We start from the raw sequence: 12,648 nt of genomic DNA, 5'->3' as shown, positions 1-12,648 counted from the left end.
TTTACTAAGACGGAGTAACTTCTTTTGGCTGAAAAGAAAAAAAACCGGTGTTTATTTCCGGTTGTGGTTTCGTCTCGCGTAGCCTCCTAGTTTGCCAGAAGTATTTTTTATTGGTAATCGATAGCGGCGAATAGTCGTGAGAGTATAATTATTTTTAGATGGTTCTCTTAACATCTTGCTTGAGAATATTCATTATTAACCGACTGACATCTAAACTTTTGCAAGAAAACTCGCTGATTTATACCCCTCTGCCTTTGGCTTTGCAACACCTTTCGCCAGAATAGGCAGAAGTTGGCAAAAATTGAGACCGAGTTTAGAGAGACCGCAAACTGATCACATCTCTAGTGAAAACAACTGCAATAAGAAAGAAGTTGATTCCGGGAAAAAATGGAGCCTAAAGTGATACTTTTTGGAGATTCTCTGACACAGGTAATCGAAAACTAAAGGCATTTTATTTTTAGCTCAACTGACATCAATAAGATGCTCTTGGAACTTGGTGACGTTTTGTAATAACATTTTGTCCATCGTTTGTCATGCATTGTGTGTTGTCAACATTTACATGGTGAAAAAATGAATGGCAATATTTTAGTGTAATGTTTTGGTTAAATTTGATGCACAAATTTTTAAAAGGGATTTTTTCACATTTAAAGGGCCACAGCCCTATTCCCAAATTGGTTTAAATAAACACTGCCCAGCACAAGCTTCATTTAACTTGGTTTGAACAATTGCACCAATTATGTCTTGGCCAAGTTCAAATCAGGTGCACAGAGAATCAAAAACTTTATAATTATGTTAGCTTATAGAAAATGCCTGTGAACACTTGGAAAGTCATATCTTGTGCCTAATCAACATGAAATTTGCTCGGAACATTTATCCAAATGATATTGCACCTGAATTTAAAAATGGCTCCTGTCTATCAAAAAATTAGCCACCAAGGATGGGCCAGTTTTCCAAACACAGCTATAGTAAAAAATGTTGCCTAATCTTCGTGAAACTGACTCTGAATATTTGTCCAATTATTTTATTGCCAAGTTTTAAAATGGTTACGGTACAGTTTTCAGCATATGGCTTTGTGAAATCTTGTGAACACTATACAATCCTTTTCCCCCCCAATCATTATGAAACATGATCCGAACATTTGTCTCGATTATCCTGACCAAGTTCAATTTTTTTTAAATTTCAAATTCCGATGTCTAATAGCTCTTGTCTCAAGATTCAATATAGAACTAGGATGGGGTTGCATTTTAAGGACATTAAGGACAAGGTCAAGGTCTTTTTTGGATAAACTACATGTATATAAAAAGTGAACTTTTTTTGTGTTAAGGTCATATGCTGATCTAGGGAAGAATTGCAATTGAGGCCAGTGGGTTTAAAGGCCACTATTATATAGAATATAAAAACAGTCTCTGCTATTTCTGCTTTTTAAAAAATAGAGAATATGGTTCCTGCTCTTTAAGTGTAGTCTTGAAGGTGGTACTGAACCATAATTGTATGTGTAAATAGCAAATATGCAAAATATGCAAAGTAAATTAAACTCAATTGAACAAATGGAGATATGTTATGATAGATTAGGGTCCAACTGTTCAAAGTAAAATAAGTGTATATATGAATTTATTAACTTAATGATTATAATTTCTGCCAGTATATATTACCAAGAATTAAACATATAAAGTCATAATACATTCAGTACAGTATATAGAATCTTAGTAACTGTAGATCTTTTTCAATTTCAGTATGGTTACAGCTTTGATGGATGCTGGGTAGCATTGATTGCTGATTTTCTGCAAAGGTAGTATTATCTGGAGTTTATTATTTACATGTTACAATTGTACAGCTGAAATTAATTGAATTCCCATGGAATGTTGGGTTTTACTTAATTGGCTCAGAAATCTGTCTGTGACATTTACAAAAACCTATTAAAATTGTGTCCAGTATAATAGCAATTAGATATTTTCATACATTTTAAAGAGAAAAGTGTTAAAATTTAAAACATTCTGTATCAAATAATAACATATTCAAAGATACATTATTGATCAAATTCCATGACAGTGCAAACACAGAGCAAATTAGCGATGCCATTCATATTTTCTTCTTTTGACCTTCTCAGAAATGTCCCCAAGTGGATCAAATTGATTGAATTCTAACTCCCGAACCATTTAGGTTATGGCTTTGTAGCCATCAATTGAAAATACATTTGTATGCTCCCCTTCGAAGAAGGGGGGGTATACTGTTTTGCACATATTGGTCGGTCTGTCGGTCTGTTGGTCTGTCCAGTAGATTGTTTCCTCAGATTGATAACTCAAGAATGCTTAGCCCTAGGATCATGAAACTTCATAGGTACATTGATCATGACTGGCAGATGACCACTATTGATTTACAGGTCACTAGGTCAAAGGTCAAGGTCACAGTGACTCGAAATAGTAAAATGGTTTCCGGATGATAACTCAAGAATGTTTATGCCTAGGATCATGAAACTTCATAGGTACATTGATCACGACTGGCAGATGACCCCTATAGTTTTTCAGGTCACTAGGTCAAAGGTCAAGGTCACAGTGACTCGAAACAGTAAAATGGTTTCCGGATGATAACTCATGAATGCTTACGCCTAGGATCATGAAACTTCATAGGTACAATGATCATGACTGGCAGATGACCCCTATTGATTTTCAGGTCACTAGGTCAAAGGTCAAGGTTACAGTGACTCGAAACAGTAAAATGGTTTCCGGATGATAACTCAAGAATGCTTATGCCTAGGATCCTGAAACTTGATAGGAACATTGACCATGACTGGAAGATGACCTCTATTGATTTTTTGGTCACTAGGTCAAAGGTCAAGGTCACAGTGACTCGATATAGTAAAATGGTTATCGGATGATAACTCAAGAATGCTTACGTCTAGGATCATGAAACTTCATAGGTACATTGATCATGACTGGCAGATGACCCCTATTAATTTTCAGGTCACTCAGTAAAAGGTCAAGGTCATAGTGACTTGAAACAGTAAAATGGTTTCCTGATGATAACTAAAGAATAATTAGGCCTAGGATCATGAAACATCATAAGTACATTGATCATGACTGGCAGATGACCCCTATTGATTTTCAGGTCACTAGGTCAAAGGTCAAGGTCACAGTGACAAAAAATGTATTCACACAATGGCTGACTGACAGCCCATATGGGGGCATGCATGTTTTACAAACAGCCCTTGTGAGCATATTGTAATGTAACAGTATTTTAATTTTGTCTGTAAAATTCATTATTACAATCCAATTATGGAATTTAGTTTATGCAATCATGATTTCATAAGTTCACAAGAAACTTTTATCAAAAGTAAGATCACAATTGATGGTTAAACAAATTATTAATTTGCAGAAAATGTGATGTCGTAAACAGAGGATTTTCTGGCTACAACTCAAGATGGTGCAAAATTATACTTCCAAAAGTGATTACAAAGGCTGATGTTAAATCTGTTGCCATGGTAACAATCTTCCTTGGGGCCAATGATTCAGTAGACAGCCTCATATGTCCAAAACAGCATGTACCTTTAGAGGAATATACACAGAACATGAAGGACATGATCCAGTATCTCATGGTATGATCCAGTATCTCATGGTATGATCCAGTATCTCATGGTATGATCCAGTATCTTATGGTATGATCTAGTATCTCATGGTATGATCCAGTATCTCATAGTATGGTCCTGTATCTCATGGTATGATCCAGTATCTCATGGTATGATCCAGTATCTCATGGTATGATCCAGTATCTCATGATATGATCCAGTATCTCATAGTATGATCCAGTATCTCATGGTATTATCCAGTGTCTCATGGTATTATCCAGTATCTCATGGTATGGTCCAGTATCTCATGGTATGGTCCAGTATCTCATGGTATGATCTAGTATCTCATGGTATGATCCAGTATCTCATGGTATTATCCAGTGTCTCATGGTATGATCCAGTGTCTCATGGTATGATCCAGTATCTCATGGTATGATCCAGCATATCATGGTATGATCCAGTATCTCATGGTATAATCAAATACCTCATAGTATGATCCAGTATCTCATGGTATAATCCAGTATCCCATGGTATGATCCAGTATCTCATGGTATGATCCAGTATCTTATGGTATGATCCAGTATCTCATAGTATGGTCCAGTATCTCATGGTATGATCCAGTATCTCATGGTATGATCCAGTATCTCATGATATGATCCAGTATCTCATGGTATGATCCAGTATCACATGGTATGATCCAATATCTCATAGTATGATCTAATATCTCATAGTATGATCCAGTATCTCATGGTATGATTCAGTATCTCATGGTATGATCCACTATATCATGGTATGATCCAGTATCTCATAGTATGATCCAGTATATCATGGTATGGTCCAGTATATCATGGTATGATCCAGTATCTCATGGTATGGCATTCACAATTAGTACAGCATGAACAGGAGGATTGTAAATGAAATGTGCTAGGACTTTGATGGAACTATGTACAGTTTTTTTGAAAGGGACAATGCTAGGATTTTCAAGAAATTTAATATGATTTCAATTTAACTACTTTGACTAATACTATGAATATAAAGGGTATTTGATGTGATATTATATGTGCTATGCTATTATTATAATAATAAAAAGGCACAATTCTTTGATTTTAAATGCACTATGAATTATACAATAAGAGAAGCCATATTGTCAAAAAAACTTTAAGAAAGTGAGCAATTATGCCAATGTAAATAATAAATGTTTATATACTGCAAATTTGCAATATGTATTCGTCTGAAAACTCATTTTATTGAAGTTTTAGGTACTATAATGATTGAAGTTCAAGTACTTAATTTTATGTAACAGAGCTGCTACAGTACGTTTCACTAGGTATTATTTTTCTGTGTTCATGTATATTTTAGGACATAGGGATGGAGAGACATAAGATAGTAGTGATTTCCCCACCTCCATGTGTAGAGAGCAAATGGGAGGCGGATTGTAAAGAGAGAGGTTGTATGATTTGCAGATGTTGTTTTTTGTCCCCTACCGGTTTCACTGGAGGGGACTTATGGTTTTCGCTCTGTGCGTCTGTGAGTCTGTCTGTCTGTCTGTCATACTTTTCTGGATCCTGCGATAACTTTAAAAGTTCTTCATATTTTTTCATGAAACTTGAAACATGGATAGATGGCAATATGGACATTATGCACGTCATTTCATTTTGTTCCTACGTCAAAAATTCTGGTTGCTATGGCAACAAATAGACTAGAAATACTGCGGAAAATGGTGGTTTTCTGGATCCTGCGATAACTTTAACAGTTCTTCATATTTTTTCATGAAACTTGAAACATGGATAGATGGCAATATGGGCATTATGCACGTCATTTCATTTTGTTCCTATGTCATAAATTCTGGTTGTTATGGAAACAAATATATATAAAAAATCTGACAATGGTGGAATTTCTGACAATGGTGGAGCTGGTAGGGGACATATATTGCTTGGCAATAGTCTTGTTCAAAAAGAATTCCTCTCTTTATTAAGGTCTTTGAACGTGCTGAAATATTATCATTCATCGCAATATTTTATAAAATAAACTAAAATGTTAAAATAACAATTATCAGTATTAAAGGCTGAAAAAATTTAATACAAGTGCCTTACTATTTATATCACAAGATTTAATAAAGAACTTAAAATACAGTTTTTATTGAACAAAGGTTGAAACATATTATTGTAATAATGTTTCAGATATACCGTTTGGTAAATACAATGCTGCAACAAAGGCATATGCGCAAGCTGCAATGGAAGTGGCAAAGGAATGTGGCACAAAATCTGTAGATTTGTACACTTCCATGATAAAACAAGAGGTGAGAACCCACATCTGCTTTTATTTCCCCCTTTAAGAGAAGAAATTTTGTATTAACTGGTATGATGTGTTGTTAGTTTATCTACATAATTGTGAAGTAACTTATTAAGCTATATAAAGAATGCATATGAGACAGATATTAATATGTTGTATTACGGTTAATATGGATTGATCATAGAGATAATTAGTATTTCAATATCTGATGAAAAGATTATATGTGTACATAAAACTGTCCAATTATGTATGAACACGGTTTATATATTTACTTTTTTACACAATGTAATATTGCCAGAATACAGATTAGTTTGATATTCACATAATAATGTGTTTATTCAATTTAGGATCGATTCCAAATTCAATTCCCTGCCGCCAGCTTTAAGTCTGTCCATAACTAAATGGCAAATCCTTTTGGGAGAAAAAGAATTTAAGTGGAAACAAATATTTGTCATGCCATATAAATCAGCTACCTATTGCACACTAAGAAATTTTCAATATAAATACATCCAGAGAATCATAGCTACAAATAAATATCTTTTCAAGTGCAACCTATCCAACACAAATCTATGCGATATGTGTAGTGAACATATTGAAACAATAGAACACCTTTTCTGGGAGTGTAAACATATTCAACCTCTATGGAATCAATTGACAACCTTTCTAGAAAAACAACAATTAAATGTTAAACTATCGCTCGCAGACATCAGTTTAGGAGTGAATACCTTCAAAATACAAGAGGTTAATAACGTGAATTATATCATTATATTAAAGAAATATTTTATATTCAGCATGAAATACAGAAAACAAATACCCACAATAAACTGTTTTATCAATTATTTAAAACTGAAGATTCAAATTTAAAAAGAAATAGCTCTAAACAATGATACACTTCATATATTTGAACAAAAATGGAAACACATTAAACTTTCATAAACAAGTCCAGTATGGTTTCTACCCTCATCCTTAATCATAACTATTCTGTTGTCTTTCCTTTTTCTTTCATTTTTTAAACGCCTATCACAAACAACAACAAAAAATACATATTAGCCCTTTTTTTTTTAATCTAAAGGAAACAACAATTTCAAAAAACGATATATTAGCATATATTGTATAACATGTCTAGACATTATTGCTGCTACATGGTATCAATTTGTTTTCATGATCATATACATGTATACATTGTATGTTTTATATTGAATAAAAAAAGTCTGTCCATAACACTTTTCGAATCTGCTGTACACTTTTTTCTCAGTCATGTTTTATCATGAAACTTTCCTAGCATGTGAAAAGCATTACAATAATATGCAGAAGGTATGAGTCAGTGATTGCAGCTGATGGTAAAGTAACAAGTTTGAACCATCACTGTTGTGTCCGTTCCGTCTCGCCTATACCCTTTGGAGGATTTTCTTGAAATGTTTACTCAAATGTTCAGGGCAGCGCAAGGTCAAGCTTCATGGACAAAGGTTTGAGCCTTAATTTGCTTGCCACTCAATATCCTCTACACCCTTTGAAGGATTTTCATTTTACTTTCTTAAACTGTCCCGTTCATTAGTGTGCAGAAAGGCATGAATCAGTCATGCTGGCCAAAGGTCAAGGTCATACTTCAAGGTTAAAATTAAGAATCTGTATTTTGGTGTTTGCTCCGAATCTCCATTTCCAGTTGAAGGATTTTTGTGAAGCTGGGCTGAAATATTTAAGTAATTCAAGAAAAGACAAGAGTTAGTTAGACCAACTCAAGGTCATTTGTAAGAGTTAAAATGAAGAAGACCACAATGGAAATAAGAGATTAAGTTATCTTTTTTGTGTTATTCTTGGTATGATGTTAGTGACATGGTTTCATTTCTCATACATGTTTTATTGTTTTATCATATATGTAGATATGATATATCATGTTTTATCATTATACTGAAATAAATCTATCTATCTATAAAATCTTGACCCTAATTAATCATGTCAGGTAAATATCTATTCTAAACTTTGAAGGGTTTTAATGTAATGAAATTTTGTTAAAATGTTGAGGTCATTGATAAAATGTTCAGATGGCAGTCAGTCACGCCAGCGCAAGGTAAAGGTCACACTTTAAGGTCGATTATTTTAGTCTTCATGTTTTCCTTATATGCTTTATGCTTCCTATATGAATTGAAGGTTTTGCAATTAGAGTTAATTTAATTCAGTAGATGATCAGAAATCATAAGTTAATCACGTTGACTTAAAGTCAAGGTCACAACTCTAGGTAAAAATAATTTCGGCGGGTGATATAGCTGTATCTTAGACTGCCTTGTTGTATGAGAAGGCCTCTAGCCTATCAACATACAACAAACCAGTATACAGACTTAAGCATTCAGTCAATTTTGTGTAAAGTGTTTAAGATTAGCCTTGCAGTCCACACAAGCTAATCAGGTAAAACACTTTCCGCTTAAATTGGACTTTTTTTAAGAGAAGACTTCCTATGATTTTTTTTTCCAACAACATGTTAAGTGTTTTCCCTGATAAGCCTGTGTGTACTGCACAGGCTAATTGGTAATATGGGACAGTACTTTATTCACATGCATTTAGCCTAGAATAATAACCATATTTTATCAGGACTGGCAAGACATGCTGAATGACGGCCTTCATCTGTCAAGGCTCGGCTCGGAGCACCTGTTTGAGCTGATGTCGGAGCACCTCACTCCCGTGCATGACTCGCTTCCCTTCGCCTTCCCATACTGGGCTGATATTGACAACGACAACCCTCACGCAATTCTCGATACTTATAGTTCATGTTAGATTTGCACTGAATAGGTGTGTTTAAATTATGGTACCAAGATTGAATTAACCGAAGATTCAAAGACTATGGCCCCGTTGTCAAAAAAATGAACACTTGGTGAAAGCTTTGGGTAAGTTTCAATTTTACATAGAATTGATATTTTTTCGTAAAATCAGTACTTTCCCAAAACTAAGCACACATAATTAACTAGTTCTACAGATTAAATCCTTGATTGTGAAATTCTTCTAAGTAAAGAACGTGAAATTTGTGTTCAAACTTCAACCATCAAGGAGAATACAGAGCCTGAACAATTTAACTTATAACTAAATTAAGTTTCATGCATGAAGTTTAAATTTGCATGATCTTTGAAATTTTAAAACTATTAGTAGTCAATTGTTAGTGTACTTTGCTATTTTAATAGCTGGTTTCGCTTTATATTTAAATGTTAATACTAAACAACACACACACATGAAAATAAGTGAAAAGTAAAGAACTAACAATTTGAAAGTACTGGCATTCCATTATTCCAGTGGAATGATAAGTGACCTAGTTATAGATAGATACCTTAATGAATTGTTAGAATAGAAGATACATTTATACATATTATGTATTCTACTTGATGAAACTAATGTATCATTTGATATTACTACATACATATCTTAGCTGCTTCATTATAACAATGTTAAATAAATGCCTGCTTTAGCTTACATGTAAATGTTGTGGGTTTGTGTATGGTGTTGAAGTATCACAATATTTTAGCTTTATTAAGCAAAAATGGGTCTTATGTCATATGCCATCATTGTTGCTCCTCTGACCAGTCTGCCTGTTTGAGCAATCTAGCCAAAAGCTACACTGTTTTCTATAAAGCCAGTTTCGTGGTCTAATAAGTGGCCAGGATAGCTCCTGACCAGACTTCCCGGATGTGCAAGACTAGTCTGGGGCTACACTGCCCACATATGGCATGACAGCCATTTGTGCATGCCCTGGCGCATTTAAAGTGTGATGTTCTTATGACAGTATTTTCCAGATTTCAGGACATAAAACAAATTCTTTAAGGAAACAGCTTCCAAGATCAAGTTATGTTTATAGTTTATTACAATAATTACAGCATATTAGCAAAATTACATCTCTTGAAATTGAGATCGACCTGTGATAGTTGAAGGTTGTCTAATCCTACAGTCAGTGTGTGAAGTGCAATACTTTTGAAATTGTTATAAAGTACGCCCTGGCTGTACGCACATCTGTCATTAGTCTTACTTTTGAGAAATTAATCCCTTTTTTTTCTTTCATATTTAATGCAAGGACATGATACAATATATTTTAATGTCTCTTTTTTTTGTTTCTTTACCATGCTTTGTTCTAATGGAACTTCTACAGTGTGTTTTCAAATAACTGTTATTTATTTTATGCTTTCCCATGGTTTATAGAGAAATATCAGTGATTTAAAACTGATAATTTCCCTGTTTCAAACAGTGAAAATTATCTATAACTTTCACTGCTGTGAAATGACGTCATTTTTTGACGAAGTGACGTCATTATCCCAGTGAAATTCTTTAGTTTAACTCTTTATTAATGTATATAAACTATGAAAAAAAGCATAAAATAAAAAGAAAATTTATTGGATTCAGTTATATCGATTTTAATTCACGAGTGATCATAGAAAAAATATTTTTTCTATGATAACTTGTGAATTAAAATTGATAATCCACCAAATCCAACAAATATCCTCTATTTTATTATACTGTCGATGGCATTTTTCATGTTTGTCAAGTTCAAGTTTGTGTTCAATTCTATATTTGTTGTAATGAATCATATATAATTTTATTGATTGTTTGTTTGACGTATAAATGTGAAAGATTTATGAAATTAAAACAAACACAATGTTGTTTGTTGTTGTATTTGACATTAACATTGACAATATCACAGATACAATATATTAAAACTGACATGTACTATTTTGAAATTTTGATATTTCATGCAGAGTCAAAATCTCTGTATACATATATTACTAGTTTTAACTGTTTATGGGCATGTTTGTTTCAACAAGAGATGTGTTTGTTAATAACACAATGCCCCCTACTGCGCCACTTTGATTATTGTTTTTTTATCATTTGGCAGGTACAGATAATTATCTCCCTTTAAAGCTTATTACTTCCCTTTTATTTGTTTTTTGACCTTTGATCTTGAAGGATGACCTTGACCTTTTACAACTAAAAATGTGCAGCTCCATGAGATACACATGCATGCCAAATATTAAGTTGCTATCTGAAGTGACATAGAAGTTATGAGCATTTTTCGAAACCTAAACACAAAGTGTGATGGACAGACAGACGGACAGACAGACAGTTCGATCACTATATGCCCTCCTTCGGGGGCATAAAAAGTTTCAGGCAGTTTGTTTTAAAACACACAACAGCATCGACACTGGTGTGTACTTTGAAACAAATTATAGAATCAGCTTCATAGTCTCCAAGTACATTTTAATTTCGATAAAAAATATATTTGAAATAAATAAATACATTTAAAGAAATGCAAACATTCAGTAACAAATTCCAAAACAGTGTGTATTACCATACATTGTACTAGCATTTTATTACATATTTTATCATTAGTGAATTTAAATCCATAAAAAAATGGCAAAAAGTTATATTAAAGTTGAACAAAAATGTTTACCAGTAAATCACATGTTGAAACTGTCTGATCAAAGTTTGGCAAAAAATACAAGAAAAGATGGACAGCTTGCTAAAATGTTCTGATCATGCTAAATATCTCAAGATCTAATTTTCATCCAAATTTTGTTACGACCATATTCGAATGGTGCAGTCACTGCCACCAGAAACCATGTATTCTCCGGCCCTGTCGAAGATGAGACACTGCACGGCATCCTCGTGCCCTACCAGGGAACTGATCTGTAAACAAGACAGGAAATATCAAATAAAACTTGTGAGCAAATCTAGTATTTAACACTGTTTATGGGTCACAAAGCATATATTATAAAATCATGTGTGCTTCATTATTTGAGTCATAAAAATTGTACTACAGAAAAGGCATAGAATTTTACTGATGAGAGAATATATTATTTGGTCAATATGCAAGACAACTGAAATGTACATAAATTTGCATTTCACTGATAACAAGGATAAAAGGCCTAAATGAAATGTCTTGCCCTCCATAGGGTATTCCATCCGGTTCATTAGCCCGACAGTAAAATATCTAATACACAGGATTTTAGGAAAAGGGGGAAAATAAAAAGGACTTAAATTCGGTCAATAAATACCTGCTATGAAGAACCGTTAAGTTGTAATTGTTCCTTTAAATCTTCATTCATGAATCACACATAAAATGAGGTAAATTATTGCGTGCATTATTTCAGTGCATATTATAGATATTTGAAGTCGGTCAACATACCCTTCCATTGGCTACCTCGTACATCTTGATGGTGCTGTCATTGCTTGCCACGGCCAATACTTGACCTGATAACAGATGCAGACAAATGTAGACTGTTCATGCAATAACCTGCTTCTTTACTTATGGGAACATATGCAATTGCTTCATGAAATAAAACAAGTTTGTTTTTTTTTTACATTTGATTTCAGATTTTTCTTTTTAATTTATCATCTTGCACAACAAACAATAACTTCTTATGCTTAAATAATTTATTTTCCATAAACTCTGAATCCAGAATATAACAAAAAAAGTATTTAAAGTTTATTTTAAATCTTAAATCTAAAAAATATATTCTGCCTATATTGCTAGTCCAATGTGCACATTTATATTATACCTGCGGGGTCAAATGCCACCCTGTTAGCGGGGTGTGGTCCACAGTCTATGCTGACCATGGGAGCACCCTGTCTAACGTCCCACAGTTTCACTGTGCCGTACGAGTCACAGGAGGCCACAGTGTCCCCCTGAAAAGTTGGCCATTGGCATGAGTAGGACTTGATTAACCAAGAATATCAGTGTAACTGATAAACATTCCATAATGATGTGCTCTGATCATGTATGGGTTATTTGAAAGCTTGGGGACCGCCATAGACTGACCTGA

At 33.7% G+C, this 12,648-nt stretch overlaps 2 protein-coding genes across 2 annotated transcripts in view; one reads left to right on the top strand and one right to left on the bottom strand.

Annotated features, from left to right (window-relative positions):
- The first annotated feature begins 10 nt into the window (after positions 1–10).
- On the top strand, positions 11–10,488 carry LOC127859338 (isoamyl acetate-hydrolyzing esterase 1 homolog). Its single transcript, XM_052396683.1, has 6 exons — positions 11–429; positions 1,734–1,789; positions 3,373–3,592; positions 4,922–5,009; positions 5,743–5,861; positions 8,441–10,488. Exons 1-6 carry the CDS (start codon positions 388–390, stop codon positions 8,621–8,623), a joined length of 708 nt encoding a protein of 235 aa, XP_052252643.1. The 5' UTR covers positions 11–387; the 3' UTR covers positions 8,624–10,488.
- Positions 10,487–12,648, bottom strand: part of LOC127859330 (sperm-associated antigen 16 protein-like) — a 26,481-nt gene continuing 24,319 nt past the window's right edge. The window contains exons 14-16 of the mRNA XM_052396669.1: positions 12,385–12,511; positions 12,012–12,076; positions 10,487–11,512 (exon numbers count right to left, since the gene is read on the bottom strand). Coding sequence (XP_052252629.1) covers positions 11,402–11,512; positions 12,012–12,076; positions 12,385–12,511 — 303 coding nt within the window. The 3' untranslated portion in view covers positions 10,487–11,401. The remainder of the gene's footprint in view (positions 11,513–12,011; positions 12,077–12,384; positions 12,512–12,648) is intronic.

The sequence above is a fragment of the Dreissena polymorpha genome, chromosome 15 (genome assembly GCF_020536995.1).
Source record: "Dreissena polymorpha isolate Duluth1 chromosome 15, UMN_Dpol_1.0, whole genome shotgun sequence".
Taxonomy (NCBI): domain Eukaryota; kingdom Metazoa; phylum Mollusca; class Bivalvia; order Myida; family Dreissenidae; genus Dreissena; species Dreissena polymorpha.
Note: the sequence above shows the minus strand (reverse complement) of the source record. Positions and strands in the feature narration are given on the sequence as shown.